We start from the raw sequence: 25,384 nt of genomic DNA, 5'->3' as shown, positions 1-25,384 counted from the left end.
GACTCGAGTCGACAACACCGAGGCTGCTTAATCTCGAACTAACAGGGAAGTCGCTCACTATGCTTGGTCTTCTAGTAAAGGTAAAAGCTTTGCTTGTGGTCAGAATGACAGTGGCTTTGACCGAATGAGCCTGGCCCCAACACCAGAGATGCAGCGAAGGGAGAAGAATCCGAGGACACAGCAGAGGATTCGCGGCAACAAGGAATCTACGACGGGTTTGCTGAATGAGCCGAGACCTCTTTTCTTGCAGGAAGAAGGAGGAGGTGTCAAAAAGCCCCAACGTACTCTTCTTGTTTTCTTTTCTAACGCCGTCTGGCTCTTTCTTGCAAAGATGGGAAAAGACGAAACAAGTAGATATTCTCTTCAAAACATGCTCTTTCTTGTTGTGTCGGGCATACCGGTGGTGACGATGTTGTTTGCAATTTTGTGTATTGCGGCTCTGAACAGTTTGCTTGATTGACGCATACTAATGTGACATGGTAGGGCTGTTTATTGAGCTCTGACAAACATAGCTATGGCTGAAATAGGGCTGACTGAAGGAGCTATTGTGGTAACCACAGTTCATTCTTATCATAAGAGGACGTTCCAAACAATCGCACGATCAACAAGGGCACAAAGAATTTGGAGTTAAGGTTTGTGGTTAAGCAACGCAGGTCAGTACAGCTGAAGGAATAACGCCCGTTTTGCGCCCGGTTAGTGAGAACGCCGTTAAAATTCCCAGGTCAATCGACATCACCAGCAAACGCCTCCATGAAACATAAAGCATGAACCATAAGCCATGAACCATAAAAGTCATGTCACCTCTGCGAGCCTTCATCGACCAGGTCGTCAGTAAGAGCTTCTTCCGCCGAGATCTTTCGCTTCCGGGAGTGGCCTCGAATCTTCATAGCCTTCTTCAATACTGTTTTGCTGAGCGAGAGCACTGATTGAACGAATTGCAGTGTTGATGAAGCATCTGCCCAAGTGTGCAGAAAAGAAGATGTAGGTGCCACAGGACGATCTTGAAGCTAGTTCTTGGGAGTGGAAGTGGTGTAGCCAGCCTTGGGTTCCTTGTTGAAGATGTGCTCCATGGCAGCCCTCTTCTGATCGCTCAGCTTGAAGCTCTGCTTTCTGCCCGGGTAGAGAGCAGGAGGAGCATCGGGGCCACCGAAATCGCTGCGGATGGCAAGGCCGATAGCGTCGATGTGCTCTTGCTTGCCGGTGGCAGCAGCACGATCTCTCAGAGCCTGCTCGAACTCGTCGGTGAGACGACGCGAGGAATGGCCCTGCACGTCGTGAGCCTGCTTCCCGACGTCGGCGTGTGAGTGAGGAGGATGCATCTCAGGTGAGTGGTACACGGGTCCCATGTTGGGAGAGGTCGAGGAGCCGGTGGAGACAGGGCTACTGTCGCCAACTGAGGTACCGGGACGCTCGTTGATGAGATCTTGGTTGGCAGATGGGTGGGCAGACATTTTTGGATGATTTGTTGTGGTAACGATGATGGGATGTTCAGAAGAGCGAGTTGTTGCTGCCGCTGTCGACGCCAGGTTCAACAGAGGTACTGTATGAGGCGTGAGTCGACAGACGATTGTTGCAGACGGGCTGACAATGAACTTTGAAGAGAGATGAAGTTTTGCAGGAAGGGTGATGTCTCGTGGTTCTCGACAAAAGAGTGAGGCGAACGGAAGGTGTTTGCGTCGAGTACCCTCGTTCGTCGCTCGTTGAGGCAACGACATCTCGACGAACGACGCATGCCACTTGCCTTGTGTCTTGATTCACGGTTGCTAAGCCTAGGAAAGAGCTGCCATTGAGACTTCTTTCTTACGATGGATGAGGTACATCTGGAAGGTACCTCTCTACTACTTCCCTGCAGAACCTTTCCCCGCATCTCACTCAGACTGTCGATCAAGCACGAGCTGTCTTGAGCAACCAGCCTGTGCCGTCGTTGCATCGTCCAGCGTTGGTTCCATTTGTTAAGATAGAGAGGCTGTGTGCTCAGCCCAGTAAGACAACAACGTGCGGTTGTCTTTGATACCGTAGAAGCCTCTGGTGGCAGCAGCAAACATCTGTTCCTCGACCAAGAGTTCAATAGAGACAACGCTTGCGACAAAAAGGCTCGGAGCTGTTCAATAACAATAGTGTGCCCAGCCACAAAGAAGATCAAACTTTCGGCCGCCTCGGCCCTTGTCGTTTAAGCCCTGTCTTGCTAAACTCACATCTTGGCAAGACGTATCTGATACGACCCTGATACCAAAGAGCCTGTGCGACTCTTCTGATCCTTGTGCGGCATCACGCCTCGAAGGAGATCCTTGACTCGTATTTGGGCTTTCTTCAAAGGGCAATGCCAATTCGCCAAGAGACGCATGAGCCTCCTAGCATAGACTCGCGTCCTGTACTGCGCCCTCTTGATCTACGCAATCGCGAGTTGGGCCGAGCCATCACGAAGAGTCAAAGACAGACGCGGGAATCGAAAGTCGGTGAAGCCGGGCATCAATCAACCTTTTCCGCTCCAATGCCAAAGGATGTCACTATCCCTCTTTGGCATCAATGAGCAGATTTGAAACGGAGCGTTGAGAAGTGTTCTCATCCTAATACACGCCACTATCCCCACATCAGGCTTGCCTGTCTCGCACCTTTCCTCTATTAGTTTCTGAACCTCCAGTTCGGCACTCCGCTCGAAGGAAACAGAAAGATTCCACGCGCCTTCTCTGTTGCATAATATCTCGCCGTTTCTCATCTTTCTCTTTCTCACGCTACCTCATCTCCAATCCAGACAACCGTCACAATCCTGGTCTCGGCTCTCGACATATACATATCGGTATTGGCCCACCTAGAAGAGCATGCTCATTTGAATTCTCAACGCATCTGCATTTGTTCATAATGTCGACTCTATCTTCTCCAGCCCTGAGCTTCTGCGACTCTCTCTCCTCCCCTGATCTTGATGCCTATCTGGACAGCCTCTCACCTCTATCTCAACTACCCTCGCCCACGATGAAGGAAGCTTGGTGGAGAGAGGAAACTCTTCATAGAAGACATGACTCGTTGACATCCGACATTTCCGCCTCAGGTAAGTTCGTATCAAATACGTCGTCTGCTGGTGAGCACGTGGGCTCATGGAAATTATAGTCACCACTGCTGCAAAGGTGCTGTGTAATATCACTTCTTGTGACAGCTGCAGCTCCATCAAACCACTGCAAACAAAGGTCGCGCAGTTCTTGAGCAACTCTCGGGTGCCCATGGAGACTGTTGCCCTGACCTACAACATCTTGTCTCAACCAGCCGTTGCGGCTATGCATTGCTGGCACGGCAACCCTACCGCATTTGCTAAGATTATGCAAATCCACGGACCAGAATCAGATGGTTGTTGCCAGCGAGCTCTGGTTGTTCTGTCAGCGCTGAATGTTGCCGTATCCTTCACCGAGGATCATCCTAGAAACTTGTTCCATTGGTCAAGACAAGTGTCCGGAGGCATCTTCAGCACTGAGCAGATCAGCAACCTGAATCGTATCCTTCTTGCCAAGCTAGATTGGTCGATTCATCCCCTCGCTACACCGAAGGCAATTGAGGCAGCTCTCGCGACTCTTTCAGGTCCGGGAGTTGTCGCACACGACAAAGATCCAGTGTGCACACCATTCATCGTCGGTGAGGAGGAGGAAGATGCTCTCAGGTTAATCCTCGGGCCACAAACGGTCATTCAGCATGGACTTGCGACACCTGATCCATCACCAGAGTGCATACACAGGGATGACAGCTCGGTAACTCAGTATCTTCCTTTGACCCCAGCGTAGATGGATCAAGTAGATGGTGTTCATGTACGAAGCGGGCTTCGTCAGACAGGCTTGTTGGCCCTGGGGGTCAATGTGGGTACAAGTACGACATATTGCATGAAGTATCAGGTGTTAGGAGGACAAAAGCGATATTTAATATGAGGGTCATGGCGCACGAAGGGCATAGGCGAAAAGGAACACTGCATGTTTTCTTGCTGGTCACGAAGATACCCCACCCGATCAGCCTCTACAATATGGCGACGGTGGATGAAAAGTAGACAGCAGAATAGCCTAGCATTGCTGATATCAATATGAGCTACTGCATGTCGGTCAGAACTGTCACTGTTTAGTGGTTCATGCGCAAGAATCGGGACGATTGTTGACCGAACAGGGCAAGGACCAAGACTCAAGAGCTGCAAGAAGGTTTGAAGGATCCGAGCGGCTCCAGACCGACGCCTTCCCTGAATACCCCGCATCAGGAGACATTGGGGGAAGTCACGGAGCTGGTAGGACCCAACAGCAGCAGCAGCATCTCGCACGCAGCAGCCACCCACGGCACGACATCCAGAGCTCCGGGAGCGTTGGGGGCTATCGACTCCTTCCTCTGCTTCTCATCTCATCCTCCTTCCTCCCCTGTCAATCGTCTTGCAGTTCCAGTCCGACTAGCTGCAAGGACTGCCCCTCATACCCCTCCAACGCCCTCGCTCTCTAGTCTTTGCGTACCAAAGTCATCATGGCCACCACAGCTACTGCCTCTCGTTCACGCAGACCCTCGACATCGGCTCCAGTCGCTGAGCTCTCAGGTCCCATTGGACCCGCTGGCATCACAAGACCCAAGCACAAGCGTACAATTACTGGCTTTGGTGCATCCGATATCAAGAGCGTCGAAGCCGAGATTCCCGACGCTCAAAAGACTGCGTGAGTAACCAGAGCAGAAGCCGTATTGTGTACCATACTAACACGACTGTTCTAGCTGGAAGAAACACGTACGGCAATGCCCAATTCCTGAGACGCACCCCATCCAACGATCAATGCTGACCCGAGTAGAGCGCTTCAGGCTTCACCAACAAGGAGGACTTTGAGGTACAACAGGCTTCAGCAAACATAAACCGTACAGTTCTAACTGAACTGCTAGGCCGCCACCATCCGTCACATCGAGACAACCCTCGCTCGCTCCCTCTACAACTGCGATGAAGGGTCAGATCCCAGGGTGCTCTTTTAGCCAAAGAGTCGAGCTGATGTGGATCACAGTGCTGCCTATGGCGGAACAGCTCTGGCATTCCGCGACCGTCTAATTATTGACTGGAACAAGACGCAACAAAGCCACACTTTCGCTGATCAAAAGCGTGTCTACTGTAAGATCGGCCATCCTCGTTCGAAATGTCGTTGTTGACAGCCATAGATCTCTCACTTGAATTCTTGATGGGGAGAGCATTGGACAATGCCATGCTCAACGTCGGCCTGAAGGATGTCGCAAGAGGTATGGTTTTCATACTGATATACCACACATGCTAGGTCTAACCTTTGTACAGATGGTCTTGCGGATCTTGGTTTCCGCATGGAGGATGTGATTGGCATTGAGCGTGATGCTGCTCTCGGTAACGGTGGTCTTGGTCGTCTAGCAGCCTGCTTCCTGGACAGTCTCGCCTCGCTCGACTACCCTGCCTGGGGCTATGGTTTGAGATACAGATATGGTATCTTCAAGCAGGAGATTATCAACGGATACCAAGTTGAGGTTCCCGATTACTGGCTCGACTTCAATCCCTGGGAGTTCCCTCGACACGATGTTACCGTCGACATCCAATTTTACGGTAACGTTCGCAAGTACAACGATGACAACGGAAGACAGGTCTCTGTTTGGGAGAACGGCGAGATAGTGACTGCCAACGCCTACGACGTGCCGATTCCGGGTTACAATACTCCTACCACCAACAACTTGCGTTTGTGGTCCAGCAAAGCTGCCAGCGGCGAGTTCGACTTCCAGAAGTTCAACTCGGGCGAGTATGAGCAATCTGTACATGACCAGATGAGAGCCGAAACCATCTCTGCTGTGCTGTACCCGAATGATAAGTAAGTCGCGTCTGACAAGCCATGATAAGCAGTACACTGATATCGCCATAGCCTTGACCGCGGTAAGGAGCTGCGTCTCAAGCAACAATACTTCTGGTGCGCTGCTTCTCTTCATGACATTGTCCGTCGTTTTAAGAAGTCAAAGAAGGCTTGGAAGGAATTCCCCAACCAGATTGCTATTCAACTTAATGACACTCACCCAACGCTTGCTATTCCAGAGCTGCAGCGTATTCTGGTCGACAACGAAGGCCTTGACTGGGACACTGCCTGGAACATCGTTGTCAACACTTTCGGCTACACCAACCATACCGTCATGGCTGAGGCCCTCGAGAAGTGGTCTGTTCCGTTGATCCAGCATCTGCTTCCTCGCCACCTCGAAATCATCTACGACATCAACTTGCATTTCTTGCAGTATGTCGAGCGCACCTACCCCAAGGACCGTGACATGCTCTCTCGTGTCTCTATTGTTGAGGAGTCTAACCCCAAAATGATCCGTATGGCTTACCTCGCCATTGTTGGCTCTCACAAGGTCAACGGTGTAGCAGAGTTGCACTCCGACCTGATCAAGACAACTATCTTCAAGGACTTTGTCAAGATCTACGGTCAGGACAAGTTCACTAATGTTACCAACGGTATCACCCCTCGTCGTTGGTTGCACCAAGCCAACCCCAAGCTGTCTGAACTCATTGCTTCCAAGCTTGGTGGCTACGACTTCCTGAAGGACCTGACTCTCTTGCACAAGCTCGAGGCATACGCCGATGACAAACAATTCCGCAAAGCGTTCCAGGATATCAAATATGCAAACAAGACTCGCCTCGCCAACTACATCAAGCAAACTACTGGTGTGACAGTCAACCCTGCAGCTCTCTTCGACATTCAGGTAAAGCGTATCCACGAATACAAGCGTCAGCAGCTCAACATTTTTGGTGTCATCCACCGTTACTTGGCTCTCAAAGCTATGTCACCTGAGGCGAGAAAGAAGATGCAGCCCAGGGTTTCCATCTTTGGTGGAAAGGCTGCTCCTGGCTACTGGATGGCCAAGTGCATTATTCACCTTGTCAACGAGGTTGGTAGAGTTGTCAACAATGATCCTGAGATCGGTGATGCCTTGAAGGTCATCTTCATCGAGGATTACAATGTCTCCAAGTGTGAGATCATCGCACCTGCCTCTGACATTAGTGAGCACATCTCTACTGCCGGCACCGAGGCCTCAGGTACTTCCAACATGAAGTTCGTCCTGAATGGCGGTCTCATCATTGGCACTTGCGATGGTGCCAACATTGAGATCACTAGAGAGATCGGCGAGGACAACATCTTCTTGTTCGGTAATCTGGCCGAGGATGTTGAGGACATTCGTCACCAACACACTTACCAAGGTGTCCTCATCGATGACGGTCTTCAGAAGGTCTTCGATGCCATTCAGAATGGCATGTTCGGCCACTCGGATGAATTCGCCGCTCTGACAAACACTGTCATCAACCACGACCACTGGTTGACCTCTGCCGACTTTGAAGCATACTGCAAGACTCACGATGCCATTGACGAAGCCTTCAAGGACCAGGAAGCTTGGCTTCACAAGACCATTCTCGCTGTCGCACGCATGGGCTTCTTCACTGCTGATCGTTGTATCGAGGAGTATGCCGAGATGATCTGGAACGTTGAGCCCCAAAAGATCAAGCAGAATGGTGCATGATTGTAGAAAGGTAGCTAGACGTCTTTCACAAACCCACGAGATATGATAAATGGGTATAGGAGTTCATAGTGCTTTCTTCTAGTAATGATCAAACATTAGTAGTCAATTTCTCTGGAGGTCCACGATTACCCCGACCGTTACGATGAAGCAAGGCTGTTCATTATACGCATAAGGTTGTAAACATGCAGATCGAAGATGAGTCTGGAACTAGTTGTCCAATCCTACGGGTCGAAGGCTTATTCTTGGCCGGTCGCTGTTTGTCATGCAACATATTGTGAGGTATCGATGTTTTATAGATCGATCTAGACATATTCAAGCGTTGAAGAAACACCTTTGGTAGAAGAGCTAGCTGGAACCACACTCGACGAAATGAACAATAAAAAGATCCAAGTGTCTTACACATACATATCATGTCTGGTGCTTGGCTGATCATCAGCTCAAATTCAGGTTTGCAGTCCTGCCATTTGGAGTCTGAGTCTGAGTCTGGACTACTTCTACATAAGACCATGGGTACGGTGCAAGAAAAGATAGAAAGATGCAACAGATCAGGATATCCTCAGTCCAAGAAGAAATCAAGAGGCTGTTTGCCAGATCCGGGTGAGTCGAATGCAGATCCTGACCGCCAAGCCAGGCTTTATCACCCAAAAAGTTTCTGATCTTTCCACCACATCTATTCCACACTTTCTTGATACAATGAGATAGTGCAAAAAAGGTACAAAAAGAAAGTCAACTGTGTTTAGGAATAGCCGAAGGCGGGGCTCGAACCCGCGACCTTGAGGTTGTACTTTATCAGGTGATAAGAGCCACACGCTCTACCGATTGAGCTACCCCGGCAGGTCTGATGATCAAGTTCACTGAGTGAACTGGCTGTTGACTTGTGAGAGAAGGATGACTTAGGTAGTATATCTAGTTCCAACAACTATGGTGACATGCCAACGCCAATCGGCTAGCGGTCTGCCTTCTTTTGCTTTGTTCTGTGACTTGATGCTGCAGTATTCCTGCATGGATATTAGCTTAGTGGAAAGACATGAAAGCCATCTGTCAGTACTGCGAGGACGTTGAGCTCTTGCACCAGACTGAGAGACGCTTTGCAAAAGGGAGTTGAGGTCGCTTTGAAGGTTTATCCACAAGCGCTTCGCTGTCTCAAACAGTGTCCAAGTTGGTCAACAGATCCTTTTCTTTGACACAAGAGCTGATGAAGAGTGCCGCAGGATCACCTGTTGCTGTTCGAGGGTGTAACGCGTTAAGGCGGGTAAAGGATGAAGTCATGTTGGATGCCTAGCAGAAGGCGCAGGACGAGTCTCAGCCCCACCCTATGACACTTCATGCCTGCCTTTCCACTACTCTCCGCTCACTCCTTACAATCGCAAGCAATCCCAGACCCATCATGGACATCTTATTTAAGCTGCCTGCCGAGATATCAAATCTTGCAGTCGATTTGCTCGATTGCAAAACTCTAGCCTGTCTACGACTCGTTTGTAGTGAAGCACATCAAATCGCAACACCCACATTCGGTCGCAGATACTTCCATACACTACGTCCTGCATTTCTTCCTGACTGTCTCAACTCCTTGATAAAGATCTCAGAGAACAGAGTGCTATGTGGCCATATTAAAAGCATTTTATTCGCATCTTACACTATTAGGTAGGATGTCTCTCTCGTAAAGCAAATTCTCCGACTCCACAATCTAGGTTCCGAGACCAGACTGCTCGTAGCACATAGCCATTGCATCCAAAAGCAACAGCATTTTATCGAATCTAGTCAACACATCAAATTGATTAGACAAGCTTTGACAAACTTCAGAGACGCTGGTGTATCGCCAGCGTTAGGAATCTTCGACAACAAACATAGCAATGCCAGCATACCTCCGCTACACAAAGGCTGGAGTGCAGATCCGTACTACAAAGAATTTTTTGAGGTCGAGGCTTGGTACAGAGCTAGTGGTGAAGTTTTGAGTGCAGTCATTACGGCTGCAAAACTCTGCAACTACCCCTTGGAATGTATTACCTTGGACGCATGTGTGGGTATGACAATTCCAATGGGGACAAGAGAAACATCCAGGCCAGTAAATCACAGAGTTGATCATATCCTTGCCAACATCCTCTCTGACGCCGGTCTTTGTAACTCAAAGCTGAGTTTTCGCTTCGACATCATGCCACAGAGCGATGACTGCATGACTTCTCGCCTCGATATCGACTGTCAAAACCGTCGTCTTGGTTTCCGGAGCTTAAGGCGCTCTGAAGTGACTAACTACGCCCGCTTCAAAGGATTAGCTGGTCTAGGCAAACTAGCTACCATCTTCAACACCAACACATTTTGCGAGATCGACATATCACGCTGTGAAGCTGAAGTCTACGTTCTCTCAAGTTTCTTGCGAGCCCACTCTGGATCACTAAAGCGGCTGAGGCTATCTCGAATTGTCTTTTGCGGTTCGAGTCTGCGTCATGAAAGTCAGGAGATGTTATCTGCAGCCGACTTCTTGAGAATGTTGAAGGATGAACTAAAGCATCTGGAGTATCTTGAACTTGAGGACTTCGAAGGTTCCGATTGTGATTGGAGAATGCTTCCTATTTCCACCGTGAGAATAAAGTCAAGCGGAATGCAGGATTTTGAGTCGACTTTGGATCTGTGGTTGCAACCCCAAGGAACAATTGGAGAGCAACACGGTTGATGGGTCATGATATGGTTGCCGTGGTGCACTTCTCGAAGTTCAGTGGTTGAAAGAGGAGTGACTTGGGTAGATCACAAAATGCAAGACATGTTGTCAGGACCGACCACATGCAAGGTCAATCTGCTGTGCAAAGCTTCAAGATAGGTGTAATTGAGTGCCAAGGCGACGAAACCCTTGTAATCGGCACATTGACGTGCCAGCTCGACCTTTTCCGCGCACTGCATATAAAGGTATCTAGGCAACAGTCAGTGATCAGCGCAGTGTTAGTTCCTACTAGCTTAGCGTTTAAGAGGCTCGAGATCTTGCTTTGAGAGGCCTTTAAGCTCGACCTTGGTGATCTTGCCAGAGTGTAAATATGGTTCCGTGACATCTAGTATCATATCGAAAGTCTTCTTAGTCTTAGTGCCTTCGTGGATTTTGATATGTTTGATGGACTCATGAGAGAAATATGATAGAGGTTCATTCCATCTGTAGAAGATACCAGTAGACATGAAGTAAAGAACGTCTGATAAGATCAGCTGCGGACAATGACTGTCGCAGAAAGAGATGTACCATACCTTGGGTAGTATCAACCTTGGTGTATAGCACTTGTATATCATCACGCCAGTTTTGGTGGCACATTGCCCTTTCGTCTTCTCTGGGCTTGACCTCCTGATGAATTCTTCAGGGTCAGCTTCGATGACCTGCTTGCCATGTCCACCCAGCATAGACTGGTCGTTAAAGCTCCGACTGAAGCAGAAGGCAAGCAACCACACGGAAGACATTAAGATCATTGGGAGATGATAAGAAGATGACCTGATCTGCTAGAAATATCAGCAAGATTACAACAACAAAATCATGTACGCCATATTTATCAGCGCAGAGTGGAACATAAAAGTGATCCACCAGCATTATCGTCAGTCAGCCCGGGCATGATCTCGAGATGCGTTGTCTGCTTCAGAGGAGAGATACACGAGACAATATCGACACCCAGCATATAACCGCCACAACCCATGCCATCAACCAAGGGGTCGAAAGTGTCGATTCTCAATCTGTACTGATCTTCAAATTCTCGTTGCTTCCTCTCCTCGAAAGATCGGTAGAGTCTTGTTGGACCGCTGTATCGAAGCCTTTTGTCCTTGGGAGGTACTTCATCGCCATATCGACGTTTGAGCGCGGCCTTTGTGTAGTAAACGAATCTCGTGTTATTGGAAAGAGAAATAGAAAGAACATCTGGATGAGTTAGATGCGCTCCTTCCTTATATATATGACATACGTCATAGTGCCTTCCCACCGAGAACCGACGACACTTATTTAATCGCGACAAGACAAAGCGAAGGAAATCTGACAAACAAGGGACAACTTTCTGAAACCGGAAGGTGCTCAACCTCAGTAGACACTCCTGCTAGGCCGAGTTGCATTTCGATGATACTGCTTATAGGCTTGTACGAAAAGTAGGGGTTCCTGAGAAAGTGATTATTCTTTACGTTGGATATACTTGCAAATCTGTCGTTAGTCATCAAATTATCTAGCTTCCATTCAAAACAGCGTTGGATGGCTTTTTCATACTCACAAGATACCCGATTCGCTAAGGGACCAAGGTACCCGGTTGACCGCCTTACAAGATCTTCAGCAGCTCTTCAATCATGATCCAGCTTTGCTCAGGAGGCTCAACACATAGTCAAGCTGGTCCACTTCTAAATGATCGTTGGTGTGTCTCATCCGATGGATATACTGAATTTCTCCGTCGACCCAGATCAGCTCGCCACCATTCTGGCTTTTCTTCCCCGAGGCAATGCTTTTCGTTTTGGTTGCAAGACCAAGGCTGACCAATATGGCTTTGAATATCGATGTGGTCGAGTATTTCTGAACATATTTTGGAACTTCCGGGACTGCTGTCTCATTCACAGAGAATCCAAGGGCGGCATATGTTGACCGAGACGGGTCTGCGTAGACGTCGAACGGGCAGTCGGTCATCTTCATGTAGTTTTGGATGAGGATTGGATCGCCGCATCCGACGATTGAGAGGGTAGTTGGTGGATCCATCTGTTCAAGCTTTTCTGGCGGTAATTCGTTTGCTAGAGCCCTGACGTATCCGAAGCAGTTCTGTGCTCAGTATTAGCGTTCATCTTCGTTTACGGCTACGGCATAAAGCTTCTTACTGGGCAAAAGAAATGGCGGATAAAAATGACAATGTTTCTACGGTTCCCGCTGGATTGGACTAGGTCTATAAAAGGTGTCTTGTTTCTTGTACGGTCCATGACAGTCAACTTGTAGAGTGCCTGTAGCTCCTGGGTGGATGGTAATGGATCCTGCTCGGCAATTGTATCAAGGCCAATAACCGGCTGCGCAGCAGGTTCTGGACCGCAAATTCCAAAGATCTCCGAGAGATTGGACTCCCGCCTTTCGATTGTGATAGCATTCTCTGCGGGTTTTAGGATTACCGCATAGGACCCGAATAAGGACATTCTGAAGCTTTTGAGTGATTTCCAATCCATGATGCCGAATGATGGTGGTGTGACCGTGGGACTTGGATTTGTGAACAGCTGTCGATCGCAGGACTCAGAGGAGCGGATTGAAGATCGTGATTATGAGGCAGAAGATGCGACTTTGACTGTCAGGAAGGAAAGGAAGATGAGAAGCAGAATTGAGGCCTCCAAGCGTTCATACGGTAGTTTATAGGTATACTGAACGACAGCAACGGCAGGTTCAACGGTTGCTGCTGTAGCTTCCTTGACTTCGGGAAGGTGAACAACGTCTATTGCAATAAAGCCTGTCTCTTCGATTGGCGCAAGGCTGAACAGGGCATAGACTGCCGTTAGACTAGATGTCTTAATCTTCAAGACGGGCTTCAAGGCGTGATAAGATTCGTTCGGCGCATGTCGGACGTAGGTTATAAGACACCTACTTGTACGTATGGTGATGAATGCAAATTCCCCTTCCGAACCGTTAGGATATTCAAAATCCCATCACGGCTTTCTCAATTCGGTGTCAGAAACATCGCATTGCTGATTAGTGTTATTGCTCTCGAGACACTTGATTATGAACTCGAAGAACCAGAACTATAGTCTGAAGCCGATTGACTTTTGTTGCACACTGAGTTTCTGCACGGCGTCTGATTAAGAACCAGATAAAGGTTGAAGCGGCATGTTGGTGGCTGGACAACGACAGAACGGTAATGGCCGATAGTATATGCGGCTTCTAAGCGGAAGCCGCGTTCGTGGTTCTAGTGCCCGTCATTGTTCTAGAAGTTCGGCAGCCTCGAAATGGGTCGTGGAGCCGACCAGATTCTCTCAAAATCTGATTCGCTTCGAGCCTCGGCCTCTGACGGCAACTCCAAATTCCTACCCGGCTAAACTGGCAAGTATAGCTCACTGCGCGACCATGCCTCTTTTCTAACCACCCAGTGTTTCTCTGACTGACTGTAATGGTTGGATTACAGCTCCATTGTCCTTAGATCAGGCGACTTGAAGAGAATCATTCTCCATTGAGCCATAAAGTGTGATAGGTACGTGTATGATAAGATCAGCGTGGTTCTCGTCTATTAATAGCTTTCCCTCGGAAGGATTTACAATGTTGTCATGATCAACTGAGGTCGTAAAACAAAAGAGAACACCCTTGAGAAATGAGTTGATATAGGCAACAGCATAGATTCTCGAGTACATATCAAGTCACAAGAAACACTTTCCGAACTGTAACCATTCATCCGAATTGATACTAGAGACCGAGAACACGCTTCGGAGCCGAACATCATGAGAAACGCAGCAGTCTATGCAGGCCTCCTGGCCACTAGCTTCTCTGCTCTTGGTCATGCGATGGTTAACCTCACCATTCTTTCTTCCGTTGAAGATGTTCATGTTGGGGACCATCTCCTGGTCGAGTGGGCTACCGATCAAACTTATGTCAGCTCACGTCGCTATCGTGATCGAAAGCGAATTCGACATACTGACACATGCACAATAGTACCTTGACTTCATTTTCGCCAAGAAGGAGAGGGCAGGCTGGTCTATAGCCGAAACCCTCTTCGAAGACCGTCTTACGAAAGCTGGCCAGGGCAACATTACCGTGGTCGTCCCCGATGTTGAGTCCGGACGGTAAGCTGTCTCCTGGACTACGTTCAAAGTCGAAACCTAGAACTGATATTTTTGTCTTGTAACAGCGAGTATGCGCTCTGGATGTCAGGAAGTGAGATTGACGAGCCTCTTGGCTGGTCCAGTCTTACCAAGTGGTTTGTGGTTGATGGCCAGCACGGAGATCTCAAAATACAAGACACGGATCGTAAGTAAAAGTCTGTAGGCTGAACCATCACGAACACGTGCTGGCATCTATAAAATTGTTGCTTAGAATATACGGATGAAATCTCTCTACGAGTCATTTTGTGATGTGAAGCCAGCACCCCGAGACGATGTACGTCTCGTCGACAGTTGAATCCATGGCTCTCAGGGCCGCAAAAGTGGCTACTAGCAGAATGAGTCTTCCGACCATATACGTGGACGGTACAATAATCTGGACGTAGTATTTGCGACACGAAGCCAAAAGCGAAGGAGTCTCCAAGCGAATCTGCGCGCAAGAAAGGCAGGTTCTCGGTGACTGCACAGACCAGCAGGTGTCTTGACGTCTGTTGTTTAAGCGCCCAACTTACAGACACAGTGCATATCACGAGCTTGGTAACATATGTGACTCTTCGTGCTCTTCGTGGTCTGAGATGTATAGATTTGTCACATCCTCGCCGGAACTGCATTGAGGGAACCTACTGCCCATTGCTGAAAACCAGTATTCGAACTCGTCCCTCCATGAATAGCATGAACTTTTGATATTCATCGTCGAAACATGTTCTTTCAACTGCTAAAATGTGGCTCAATTGCGATAGGGATAGTCGCTGCTCTCTATTGCACACTTCTTAGACTTTTGACCACGTCATGGTTCCAGGCACATGTCGTCTATCTACACGCTATCCAGATGACTTGGGGTAAAGACCTTGATGTTCCTGAGATCTTCGGCTTCCTTCATAACCAAATCACCCCCTTCAACATACAGTCTGCCAGCGGCGAAAACCTCTACGCATGGCACGTCTTGCCTGTAGAGTTGTATCGAAACCACGAGCACAAGCTATTAACACAGCCATCGGGCTTCTCGTCCGACATCACATCCAGCCTTTCATTCCAATTGCTTCAAGATGATCCTGAAGCTATACTTGTCATTCACCTCCATGGCGCTGGTGGTACTGTAGCATCTGGATACCGCTGTCCCAACTATCGAGCACTGTCCGCTGGTCGACCTGACAAGATCCATGTGCTCACTTTCGACTATCGTGGTTTTGGACGGAGCCCAGGCTCACCCGGCGAGAGTGGCCTTATTGTGGATGCCTTGTCCGTTGTCGAATGGGCTATTAATGTGGCCAGAATCCCGCCATCTCGTATTCTTATTTACAGCCAATCTCTGGGAACTGCTGTGAACATGGCTGTTGCTGAACATTTTGCCTTGCAAGAACCGCCAGTCGTATTTGCTGGACATATCTTGACTGCACCCTTTATCGACGTAATCACTCTTGTATCAACATACAGTATAGCGGGCACCGTTCCCATCCTGGGACCTTTAGCGAAGATTCCAGTGCTGTTCAACTACCTGCGCAAATACATCAACGATAAGTGGTCAACCAAAGATCGAATTGCCTCGTATGTCAAAGCGAATGAGGCCAATGGCATCAAATATCGCATCACCATGATTCATGCCGAAGACGATTATGATATCCCATGGACACATACTCCACAACTATTCTGGCATGCCGTCAACGCAACAAAGCCAATGGGCATGAGTTTCGAAGAGCTTGAGCTACTCAAGGCAAAGTCTAGAGTTGACCATGGGCCCGCGGGCAGTGTGGTAGAATGGAAGACTGATCATGGCATAATCAGAGAGGAAATATTGAAGTACGGTCTGCACGACGTGATCATGGGCAATCCTGTAGTAACCTTGGCTGTCATGAGGTTGCTGGGTCCATGAAACAAGCTATTGGTTGGAAGTGAATGATACAAAGTTAGGACATAGAACCATCCTCTCACTCGAGTGATACCTAGTCGTGAGCCGTGGGGCCATCCGACCTCCTTTCTTTGCGCCAAGTATACACGTTTACTTACGTATCGCCTCGGCATATTAGTAGATCATATGGATCGTCTGCGTTGTTGAAAATGCTCGACTCCCTCGGTTGAGAAGCCCCTGATCGTGGTCAACATCTCTCAGGCGGCCATTTCGGTTATAGGAATGTCAAGGGCATCTTGGTGAGTGCCTGGTACATGATATCAGTCTTGCTTGTCGGTAACGATATGAGTCGTGTATTATCCTTACCTAGTCCGTCTTTGTTGAGGTACTCGAGAGTGAGGTTAGGTGTTCCATTGCCGTAGACCGTGACGGAACAATACTGGGGACATGGTCCAACACTTCATCACCAAGTCAGCAATATCACTTCCGTGTAACTCGTAAATATGATTATACCTCGTATCTGTATACAATCTTTGCATACGCAGAGTCGTACCATCCCATCTGAAATTGAAGCTGTTATTGGCACAAGGATAGAAGCTGTTTGCATCTTCTACGGAGCCGAGTGCAGAGCGTGAGCAAGTTGTTTCTGCTTGCAGACCGATATTGTTGTCGACTAAGTTGAAAGATATCGAATTGTTTGTGGAGTCATTGGAGGCTATGAAAATGGATAGATTGGTGATGTGCCAGGGCTGGCTCTCGGCAAGACGTTTTTGGTGAGGAACGGCCTTGACTCCAGTCAATAGCGCGACTGCGATGGCAAGAAGAGTCAGAAGTGCATGCATGATGGCTGTGACGATGAATCGACAATGTGCTCCGAATTGCGATGTTGACGGACGTCAGGATAGAAAGGTCCAGAATTTCTGGGATGAACGAGAGTGCTTGGTCCCTATTCAATTCGGCCGAAGAAAGTATACATCTGGAAGTCTTTATAGCGATCCTGCCTTCCTCTTATGCTACCGTAGCATGCACGACCTTCCAAGCAGAACAGGCTACAAGCATCACATCGCTGGTCTGTACAGAGGTTGATCATGGAACGATGTGTAGTATGATCACATCGTTGATCATATAGGTGGTGCCCAATTGATGATTGCATGGGTAGTGAGGATGATGCACGTATCTGAAAAGGGGTCGCCGACCACAGAAATTGAGCGGTGACAAGCCCGAAGCCAGGCAAAATGGAGGTAACACCAGAATTCATTGCGGCAGTAGCACGACGGGAGATTCTCATATGAATACTGAGTGCAACAGCCAAGCTATTGTGGCATGTATTGACGGAAGCAAAGCAAGTAAGCTGAAGGTGGAAAACATAAGACTAAAATGACTCCAATGCTTTTGTACAACCAACCAATGCCAAATCAACATGTGCGTCCGTGAGCACATCGAATCTATGAAGTTTTCGAAGGAAACATAAAGTCGTATCGTAGAGTAAGGCGAGAAAAGAGACAGGGTATCGGAGGAAGCAGATCCATCGCTAGGGTAAATCGTACAAATGTCACTGTAGTGAGGCATCCATGATCCATCAAGGCTCGGTCATGAACATCTTGAAGACAGGATTGCTGGTCTCCTCAACATAGCCATATCCAAGCTCGGTCAGGAATGAGTTCAGATTCTCTTCCTGGCCCTGAGGGCACTGAATGCCAGCCAAGACCTTGCCGATGTCACCACCGTGGTTTCTGTAGTGGAACAGCGAGATGTTGAAACCTGGTTGTAGAGTTGTTAAGAACTTGAACAAAGCACCCTGACGTTCGGGGAACTCGAAAGCGAAAACGCGCTCATTTGAGGCGCTGCTGCGGCCACCAACAAGGTAACGAATGTGAGATTTGGCGGTCTCGTTCTCTGAGATGTCAACAGCAGTCATGCCTTCGTTGGACAAACGCTGGATGAGATCGGCAAGATCGTGCTCGCGAGTGTTTGCGCTCAAGCTAACACCAATGAGGACGTTGGCAGCACTTGCTGAAGCGTAACGGTAGCAGAACTCTGTGACAGACATGGGATGCACAGCCTTGACCAAAGCAGCAAAGGCACCAGGCTTCTCGGGGATGGTGACCATAAGCAAAGCCTCCTTCTTCTCACCAATGGCAGCGCGCTCAGCGACGAAACGCAGACGGTCAAAGTCCATGTTGGCGCCAGAGGCTGTAGCAACCAATTGACGCTTGGGGTCAGAGCTAGGGTTCTGAGCAACGTACTTCTTCAAACCAGCCAGAGCAAGAGCGCCGGCAGGCTCGAGAATGGAGCGAGTGTCGTTGAAAACATCCTTGATGGCAGCACAAGTCTCATCGGTAGTGACCATGATGACATCGTCGACAACTTCACTAGCCAGACGGAAAGTCTCTTCTCCGACAGTCTTGACAGCAGCACCGTCAGCGAACAGACCGACCTCTTTGAGTGTGACACGCTTGCCCAGCTTGAGGGATTCGACCATAGCGTTTGCATCGTACGTCTCGACACCGATGATCTTGACGTGAGGCGCAATTCTCTTGATGTAGACTCCGATACCGGCGATCAGACCACCACCACCAACACAACAGAAGACAGCCTCAAGCTTGCTCAAATCAGCCTGGCGCACAATCTCCATACCAATGGTTCCCTGACCGGCGATAACGTAGGGGTCGTCGAAGGGAGGAATGTTGGTAAGGCCGTGGGCCTCAGCAAGACGGGCACATTCAGCCTTGGCCTCGTCAAAGTCATTTCCATGCAGGACAACAGCACCACCAAGGCGCGAGACGTTTGTGTGCTTGATAGCGGGGGTTCCAAGAGGCATAGTGATGGTTGCAGGCATCTTCAGCTTGCGAGCCGAGTATGCGACACCTTGGGCGTGGTTACCAGCGGAGCAAGCAACGACGCCCTTCCACTTCTCTTGCGGACTCAAATGAGCCATCTTGTTGTATGCGCCGCGCAGCTTGAAACTGAAGACAGGTAGGAGATCTTCGCGCTTGAGGAAGACCTGGCTCTCGAGACGGTTACTGAGGTTGACGGCATGTGTGAGGGGAGTCTGTTCAATGACATCGTAGACGCGAGAGGTGAGGATGAGGCGGAGGTAGTCGGGATAGCCATTGGGTAGTAGAAAGGCCTCTGGGACTCCAGCGTCGATTGCCTTTTGTCGGGGATCCTGGGAAGGTGGGGAGGGATTGGCGGCGTATTCGGTCAGCGACAGAGAGTTGAGCTTGGGAGGGACGGGCTCTTGTGCGCCGTGGTCTGATGTTCCATTCTGGGCCATGTTGACTAGCTCCAAGGCTGAAGAATTGGGAAGGAGCGGTTGCGATTGAGAAGCAGCGATCGAATGGCGCGAAAAGTAGAGAAATGGGAAAGTGTTTCTGGTGACTCTTTGGGAAACGGCGATAGGCAACTGATAAGGCTGAAGGCGGTGTCGGACCTCCAGGTCTCCCGAGAGTGCTCGGTCCAGCGACATCATCGATTTTAGTCAGTCCGTCGAGCCAAGCTATATACCAAACACCTACTTTCGACTCTCAGAACCGTCCTTCTTTGGCTATTACCTGAGGACCGGCCGACGTAGTCAACTCGGCTGACATTCTACCACACTACTCTGGTCCTGCAAAATCTGGTCGCCCATCATGAACAGTGCGCCGCCACCTTCGTCTTTTGACAATGATGCGTAGGTCCCCACATCTGCCATAGCTCCTTGCCATGTCTAACGTAAATCAGCGACTTTTACGAGGAGAGCCGATGGCAAAAGCTGCGCCGTAGAATTGTCGAGGAACCTCTCATTCCGCTTGGATGCGGTCTGACCGTCTGGGCCTTGTACGAAGCCACAAAGTCAATGAAGTCTGGTGACCACGCCAAAACAAATCGCATGTTCCGTCGCCGTATCTATGCTCAAGGTTTCACTCTGCTCGCCATGGTCGCTGGCTCCGCCTACTGGGAGAAGGATCGCAACAAGCGCAAGGAGTACAATGACTTGCTCGACGAAAAGAAGAAGAAGGACAAGCGCGATGCTTGGATCAGAGAGCTCGAGGCCAGAGATGAAGAAGAGAAGGAAATTGCTGCCATGAAGAAACGCTTGGTCGAGGCCAGAGGCGCCGAGAGAAAGCGTCTGTCTGAGGCAGAAGCCAGAGCTAGCGAGTCCAAGATTCAATCCGACACTACAGGCATTGTCCGTAGCGTCTTGGAGCCTGGCAAGAGCAGATGCGACTCTCCTCTCCTTACCGCTGCCATGAAGCTTTGGCAGGCCAGGTCATGATTGCGTTCTTCTTGAAATTCACCACAAGGCGTCTGGAGCTCAGGGGTTAGTCGGCATACAGGATCTAGGACCGTTCCACTCTTGAAAAATTGTACATATACCACTCTACATTTTGTCATCGCCATGTTCTAGTACTTTTGTTTTATGTCTGTCGTGTGACTGCACATAATTATGATGAGCGCCAAGCAAATGCACAAACCTCGGATTTATCGCACAGTCCTTCTCGTGTCTCATGTGAAGTGGAAACCACGTTGATGGGAGTCGACATTTCCAAATTGATATCATAGAATATCGACGAGTCGGCCGTGACTGTCGCACGGCGTGTCTTGCGACGCCCAACATCCTTTGATGCAAAACCGCGTCCATCCTGAGGATACATACATCTCTATTTTCTCTCGGCCCGGCAACAGGCATCAAGTATGATTGATCGCTGGTAGACCATCTGATTCGCTCTTCTGTTTGCGTTTTTCCACCATGGCTCCTAACGCTTCGTCGTTGATGTCACGGCCGTGGATTCTGGTCACGACAGGCTTTATCGCAGCATACACTTCGTATATCATCTGGTCAAACTGGCCCGCACATGAAGCACCATCTAGTCTGCGACGACGTAACGCTGTTAGGAGCCGCGTAAATACCCGCCCCCAGACAAGAATATGGACTTCAGATTCTTCCGAGCCCTCTCTTCCTTTTGGCCTGGTTCATGTTGACTTTGATGGCGTTGTTGTCAGATTTCCCAATGGGCCCGAGCCACCTACAGTCGTCGAGATCGCAGAAGCTCTGAATATTCCATCCAATGCTGCCTTCGATGTTACCCAAAAGATTCAGGAAACTGCTCTCAAACACATCTTTTCAATTCTCGTTCGACCCGTCGAGCAACAGTCTACCGAACAATCTGACGCGGCTAGAGATCTCCAGGAACTGGTTCCCTATCTACAACAACCGAACATTAATGAACTGCTTGCTAGAATCCACGTCTTATGTTCAGGACCTTGGAGGTTTCATCAACTCGCTGCTGCCAGAGCTTTTGCTGAGCATTGCGGTCTCGATCGCATGCCCCTCATTTCTGACCATGAAGACCTTGCAATGACCGAGACTGCCGCTGATTCTGACCATGAAGACGATGGAGAACCTGCTCAAGGGTATGTAAACTCTCTAGGTCGTCACAGCTGATGCGATGACTGACTGTACCAGGATCAAGGCTGTTGTGTATCATATAGCAGAGGAGAAGACTATGCGCCAGCTGTACGTTCATACTGGTATTAGATGTGAACAGTGTGGCCAGTGTCCTATCCTCGGAATTCGCTGGCATTGCAACAACTGCCCAGATTTTGATTTATGCTCAACCTGTGAAGCGCAACCGCTGCATCCCAAGACCCACGTTTTCACAAAGATCAAGATTCCCATTTCTTTCCTTGGTCAAAACCACCAGGTTCAGGATGTCTCTTACCCTGGTGACCCGATGGCGCAATGGCCAGCTTTGAGGACCTCGCTAAAGAAGGAATTGGCCTTTGATTCGGGCTTCGAAGACCTTGAAATCCAGGTCTTCTATGACCAATTTGGATGCAAAGCCAACATCGCCTACCCAGAGGTATGCCATCACATGCTCCTCTGGCTCACTCAACCATGTTGACGTATTGTAGGATCCCATGCAAATCGGTCTTGCTATTGACCGTCATGCTTTCAATAAACTTATGATGTCTCCAACATGGAAGCGACCCGCAGAACCCAGCGTTCTTTACGATCGCATGTTCAGCTTCTATGATACCGACAACAATGGGCTTATTGGCTTCAAAGAATATGTGTTAGGTATAGCCTACCTTCGCCGGCCTAATAAGCAGAACTCGCTGGATCGAGTCTTCCTCGGCTACGATTTTGATGGTGACGGATACATTAGTCGGCGAGATTTTATTCGTATGCTCAGCGCCAAGTACGCCGTCCAAAAGAAACTGGTGGAAGATGCAATCCGAGTGGCAGAGATTGACATGGTAACTTATACTTCTAACATCGTCCGGTCGAGTCAGCCCATTAGTGCGGCTTTTGCCCAGGAAGATGTCCCTCCTGGCCAGACAAGGCTACCTACCATGAAAATCAACGATCGTTTTGGCGAGAGCCAGATACGGCCTGACGCTGGACCTTTCGCATCTGCTGTGTTACCAGACGGTCTAGAAATCCCAGACTCTACTCTCGTGGGCGCGATAGCTCACCGTTACGGCGTGGATGCCCTGCCGGAAAACGTTAATCAGACTGACACCTTGTCGATGGAGCAGCTCACAGCATTTACAAGCAGCCTGAATAGGTCTGACCATGTCCCGATAGATGCCATACAGGATGGAGACGAGCCGAGATACATGGTCGATACTGACTTTCGTCAAGTTCGCAGTCAGTCTTCACCTGATGGGCCTGAACAAAGGTGGCACCAGGATCTTGTAGACGCGACTCGAGATGGGCATCTAGCTGTAAGGGAATCTTCAGCTCAAGAAGAAATTTCAGATGGTGAAGGTCCACTACCTCCTCCGCCCGCGGATATACTTGAGAGAGGACGTGCCTACGAAGTTCCTGCAGCCGAGAAAGACTTTGGCTCCGAGGTGATCTTCCAGGTTGTTCAGGAAGGCCTCAATGAGCTCATCGATCCAATTTTCGCAAAGAAAGAAAGACTAGCGGAAAAAGTTCGAACTACACAAGAAGAACGACATCGCTTTCGTCAAGAGATTGATGAGTACGTTCGAGAGGCGAAATCTCGTCAAGAAGAACTTAGAGCGGGCTCTGACGTGGATCCTCTAATGGCTATCGCAAACGCTGCCAATAACACAGAGCACGATAGTCGTGAGCAACGTCATGATTCAGCGGCGCTAGACACACTGCTTCAAGTTGAGCCTATTGATGGGAGTGCGAGATTACCAACACCCCGAGAAATTGCAATTGACCTGCAAGAACATATTGTTCAGCAAAGCCAAGCGCTCAATGATAATCTCGAAGATCTGGAATCAAATATCCGAGAACAATCTCTCGACGATCTTCTGGCGCAATCAGGATATATCGTTGATTTCTCGAACGATACAGCACCGACGTCTACAGATCAGCAAGACGGTGCTAGCTCAGATATGGAAGAGCCTCAGCCGGGCACCTTAGACGACATTCTCTTCGATCTGCCGGCTTTAGAAGACATTCCAGTTGACGATAATCACGATTCGCGTCATGCAGAGTCGTCAGCACCTTCTGTTCACCACTCACCCTTGACACAACACCTCCAAGTTCCTTTCTCAACCCCAGACATGGACTCTTCAGTTTCGAGGTTTGCACCATTCCGACCTGATGCGCTAGAGCAGTCTGACTCGCCATCGCAAGAGAGACTGAGAGAACTAGCTCGTCTTGACGAAGAAGAAAAGGATATACATGTGCGTGGTGGACCCGGGAGATTGAATCTGGAAGAGTTTGAGCAAATCATCCGCAGTGATAAGAGAGGCATGCTCCAGGGTGTTGCTGAGGCCTGGCTTGAATGGGCAGAGTTGTAGGATATGAACTACATTCTTTTGACACAGAATGAGAGAAGACTATTCGTTTCCACCTCCCACCGTCCTCTTGTGCAGTCATCTCTAGATTGCCAGTGTTGTTTCTTGGCCAGAGGTTACCGCCCGACTCTACGCTTCAGTTTTTAGATGTCTGTTCCAGCCCCAGCACAAGAGACAGACACTCAATCGCTATCGTTCTCATCATAATCATCATCCTCATCGTCATCGCTGTAATCATCAACGCCATCATCCTCATCTGCATGATTGATAACAAGGCCCTGACAACCAGAGCACATGCGCACAGCCTTACTGATCGCATCGTCCCCCTGAAACTGATCCTCATCCTTCTTTGTCTTAGCACAACCAGACTCCTTACAGTCATCCCTTCCACGACTCCTTGCCTTGGCAAACTCAACCCAGCAATCGGAACAGAGCCACTGAGGAAGTCGTTCCTTGCAGGTACAGTTGGTGCCGTTTTCTTCGGGACTTATACCGTACCGAGCACACCACGATTCTGCGCAAGAGAGGCATAGAGGGAAGCGACCTTTGTCTCTTATGATGTGATCGTGTTCGTCTTGGCTGAGGCGGTGGATTGGAGGGTTGTCGTGGCAATTTGTGCAGACCAGGTGACATGAGGCGTGAGGATTGATGGAGTTCAAGATGTGTTTTTCTGATTGGCATGCTGCGACGAGAGTGCTGTGGCTGAGGGTTGAAGAAGGGTGTTCAGCGTTGTCGCAGTAACCTCTGCTCAGTGTAGGGAGTGGATAGAAAGGCTTGTGTGGTGGGATGTTGGAATCAGGAGAAGGGGTCTCAGATACCCAGTGCGGCTTGGTATGCTCTACGACTTCTCCATCCAGTAAGTCTTCAAGCAAGGCGAGACGATTCTGGAGATGGGAAGATTCTTGACCCTTTGTCAGGTCGCTGATCTCTTCTTCGACGTCCTCTTTCTCGGCCTTTGCCCAGGCATATGTCTCCGCTGGAGATGCCTCGCGGACAGGCACCCACTTGGAGTCCTCCGACTCGTTTCCGTTGAGATGCAGCATGATTCCAATAGCCATGTCTCTCTTCACATCGTCGATCTCATACTCTGGGACAGGAGATGACGATGATGGTTTTGGTGGTCTCTGTGATTTTGCCCATGCTCTGCAGAGTTCAGGGGGTACGTCGGTGCTAGGAAGCCACATGTCGGCAGGTTCGTAGTACAATTCGTTACCATCATCGCTCTCATTTCTTCTTACGCCCTGGATGGCTCGAGGGTCCATGATCTCGCTTGGTTCGTCTTTGCTGGGGACACTCCCTTCTTCTTCATGACTTTCAGTAGGGATTTGCTCCTGCATGGGATTGCGATGAGGATCTTCTTGTTCCGTCATGGGATGGTGCATGTTGCTCCCCTGTTGCCAGGTGCTTGACGGAGGTGGGATTGGATTGAATTGTGAGGTTGATCGGGCTGACAGAGATGATTGAAGTTCGAGACGCGACGGT

General features: G+C 49.3%; 12 protein-coding genes across 12 annotated transcripts; 7 read left to right on the top strand and 5 right to left on the bottom strand.

Moving 5' to 3' along the window:
- Positions 1-1,007: 1,007 nt before the first annotated feature.
- On the bottom strand, positions 1,008-1,715 carry M437DRAFT_65466 (uncharacterized protein; the record flags this gene model as incomplete). Its single annotated transcript, XM_041024587.1, has 1 exon — positions 1,008-1,715. The coding sequence occupies one exon, from the start codon at positions 1,713-1,715 to the stop codon at positions 1,008-1,010; it is 708 nt and encodes a 235-aa protein (XP_040880528.1).
- Positions 1,716-2,859: 1,144 nt separating this feature from the next.
- Positions 2,860-3,767, top strand: M437DRAFT_46779 (uncharacterized protein; the record flags this gene model as incomplete). Its single annotated transcript, XM_041021320.1, has 2 exons — positions 2,860-3,046; positions 3,106-3,767. 2 exons carry the CDS (start codon positions 2,860-2,862, stop codon positions 3,765-3,767), a joined length of 849 nt encoding a protein of 282 aa, XP_040880527.1.
- Positions 3,768-4,479: 712 nt separating this feature from the next.
- M437DRAFT_47181 (glycosyl transferase) lies at positions 4,480-7,509 on the top strand (the record flags this gene model as incomplete). The annotated part of the gene is made up of 8 exons (XM_041021402.1): positions 4,480-4,664; positions 4,720-4,732; positions 4,794-4,829; positions 4,882-4,943; positions 4,998-5,101; positions 5,149-5,226; positions 5,279-5,816; positions 5,868-7,509. 8 exons carry the CDS (start codon positions 4,480-4,482, stop codon positions 7,507-7,509), a joined length of 2,658 nt encoding a protein of 885 aa, XP_040880526.1.
- Positions 7,510-8,896: 1,387 nt separating this feature from the next.
- M437DRAFT_74752 (uncharacterized protein) lies at positions 8,897-10,180 on the top strand (the record flags this gene model as incomplete). Its single annotated transcript, XM_041026296.1, has 2 exons — positions 8,897-9,103; positions 9,158-10,180. The coding sequence occupies 2 exons, from the start codon at positions 8,897-8,899 to the stop codon at positions 10,178-10,180; spliced, it is 1,230 nt and encodes a 409-aa protein (XP_040880525.1).
- A 1,623-nt stretch (positions 10,181-11,803) lies between these two features.
- On the bottom strand, positions 11,804-12,627 carry M437DRAFT_46712 (uncharacterized protein; the record flags this gene model as incomplete). The annotated part of the gene is made up of 2 exons (XM_041021312.1): positions 11,804-12,265; positions 12,322-12,627. 2 exons carry the CDS (start codon positions 12,625-12,627, stop codon positions 11,804-11,806), a joined length of 768 nt encoding a protein of 255 aa, XP_040880524.1.
- A 1,284-nt stretch (positions 12,628-13,911) lies between these two features.
- Positions 13,912-14,445, top strand: M437DRAFT_46849 (uncharacterized protein; the record flags this gene model as incomplete). Its single annotated transcript, XM_041021337.1, has 3 exons — positions 13,912-14,061; positions 14,123-14,253; positions 14,319-14,445. The coding sequence occupies 3 exons, from the start codon at positions 13,912-13,914 to the stop codon at positions 14,443-14,445; spliced, it is 408 nt and encodes a 135-aa protein (XP_040880523.1).
- Positions 14,446-14,989: 544 nt separating this feature from the next.
- Positions 14,990-16,159, top strand: M437DRAFT_46657 (alpha/beta-hydrolase; the record flags this gene model as incomplete). Its single annotated transcript, XM_041021303.1, has 1 exon — positions 14,990-16,159. The coding sequence occupies one exon, from the start codon at positions 14,990-14,992 to the stop codon at positions 16,157-16,159; it is 1,170 nt and encodes a 389-aa protein (XP_040880522.1).
- Positions 16,160-16,392: 233 nt separating this feature from the next.
- Positions 16,393-16,977, bottom strand: M437DRAFT_47040 (uncharacterized protein; the record flags this gene model as incomplete). Its single annotated transcript, XM_041021374.1, has 3 exons — positions 16,393-16,442; positions 16,502-16,593; positions 16,649-16,977. The coding sequence occupies 3 exons, from the start codon at positions 16,975-16,977 to the stop codon at positions 16,393-16,395; spliced, it is 471 nt and encodes a 156-aa protein (XP_040880521.1).
- Positions 16,978-17,714: 737 nt separating this feature from the next.
- Positions 17,715-19,412, bottom strand: M437DRAFT_83878 (threonine dehydratase, biosynthetic; the record flags this gene model as incomplete). The annotated part of the gene is made up of 1 exon (XM_041028009.1): positions 17,715-19,412. One exon carries the CDS (start codon positions 19,410-19,412, stop codon positions 17,715-17,717), a length of 1,698 nt encoding a protein of 565 aa, XP_040880520.1.
- A 355-nt stretch (positions 19,413-19,767) lies between these two features.
- On the top strand, positions 19,768-20,393 carry M437DRAFT_46464 (uncharacterized protein; the record flags this gene model as incomplete). The annotated part of the gene is made up of 2 exons (XM_041021274.1): positions 19,768-19,808; positions 19,859-20,393. 2 exons carry the CDS (start codon positions 19,768-19,770, stop codon positions 20,391-20,393), a joined length of 576 nt encoding a protein of 191 aa, XP_040880519.1.
- A 1,174-nt stretch (positions 20,394-21,567) lies between these two features.
- M437DRAFT_46952 (uncharacterized protein) lies at positions 21,568-22,465 on the top strand (the record flags this gene model as incomplete). The annotated part of the gene is made up of 2 exons (XM_041021349.1): positions 21,568-21,981; positions 22,034-22,465. Coding segments are annotated over 2 exons (846 nt in total), but the record flags the coding sequence as incomplete, so codon positions are not given.
- Positions 22,466-24,084: 1,619 nt separating this feature from the next.
- M437DRAFT_83875 (uncharacterized protein) lies at positions 24,085-25,284 on the bottom strand (the record flags this gene model as incomplete). The annotated part of the gene is made up of 1 exon (XM_041028008.1): positions 24,085-25,284. One exon carries the CDS (start codon positions 25,282-25,284, stop codon positions 24,085-24,087), a length of 1,200 nt encoding a protein of 399 aa, XP_040880517.1.
- Positions 25,285-25,384: the final 100 nt, after the last annotated feature.

Source organism: Aureobasidium melanogenum, assembly GCF_000721775.1.
Source record: "Aureobasidium melanogenum CBS 110374 unplaced genomic scaffold scaffold_8, whole genome shotgun sequence".
Lineage (NCBI taxonomy): Eukaryota > Fungi > Ascomycota > Dothideomycetes > Dothideales > Saccotheciaceae > Aureobasidium > Aureobasidium melanogenum.
The sequence above is the reverse complement of the archived record's forward strand: the minus strand, read 5'-3'. Positions and strand labels throughout refer to the sequence as shown.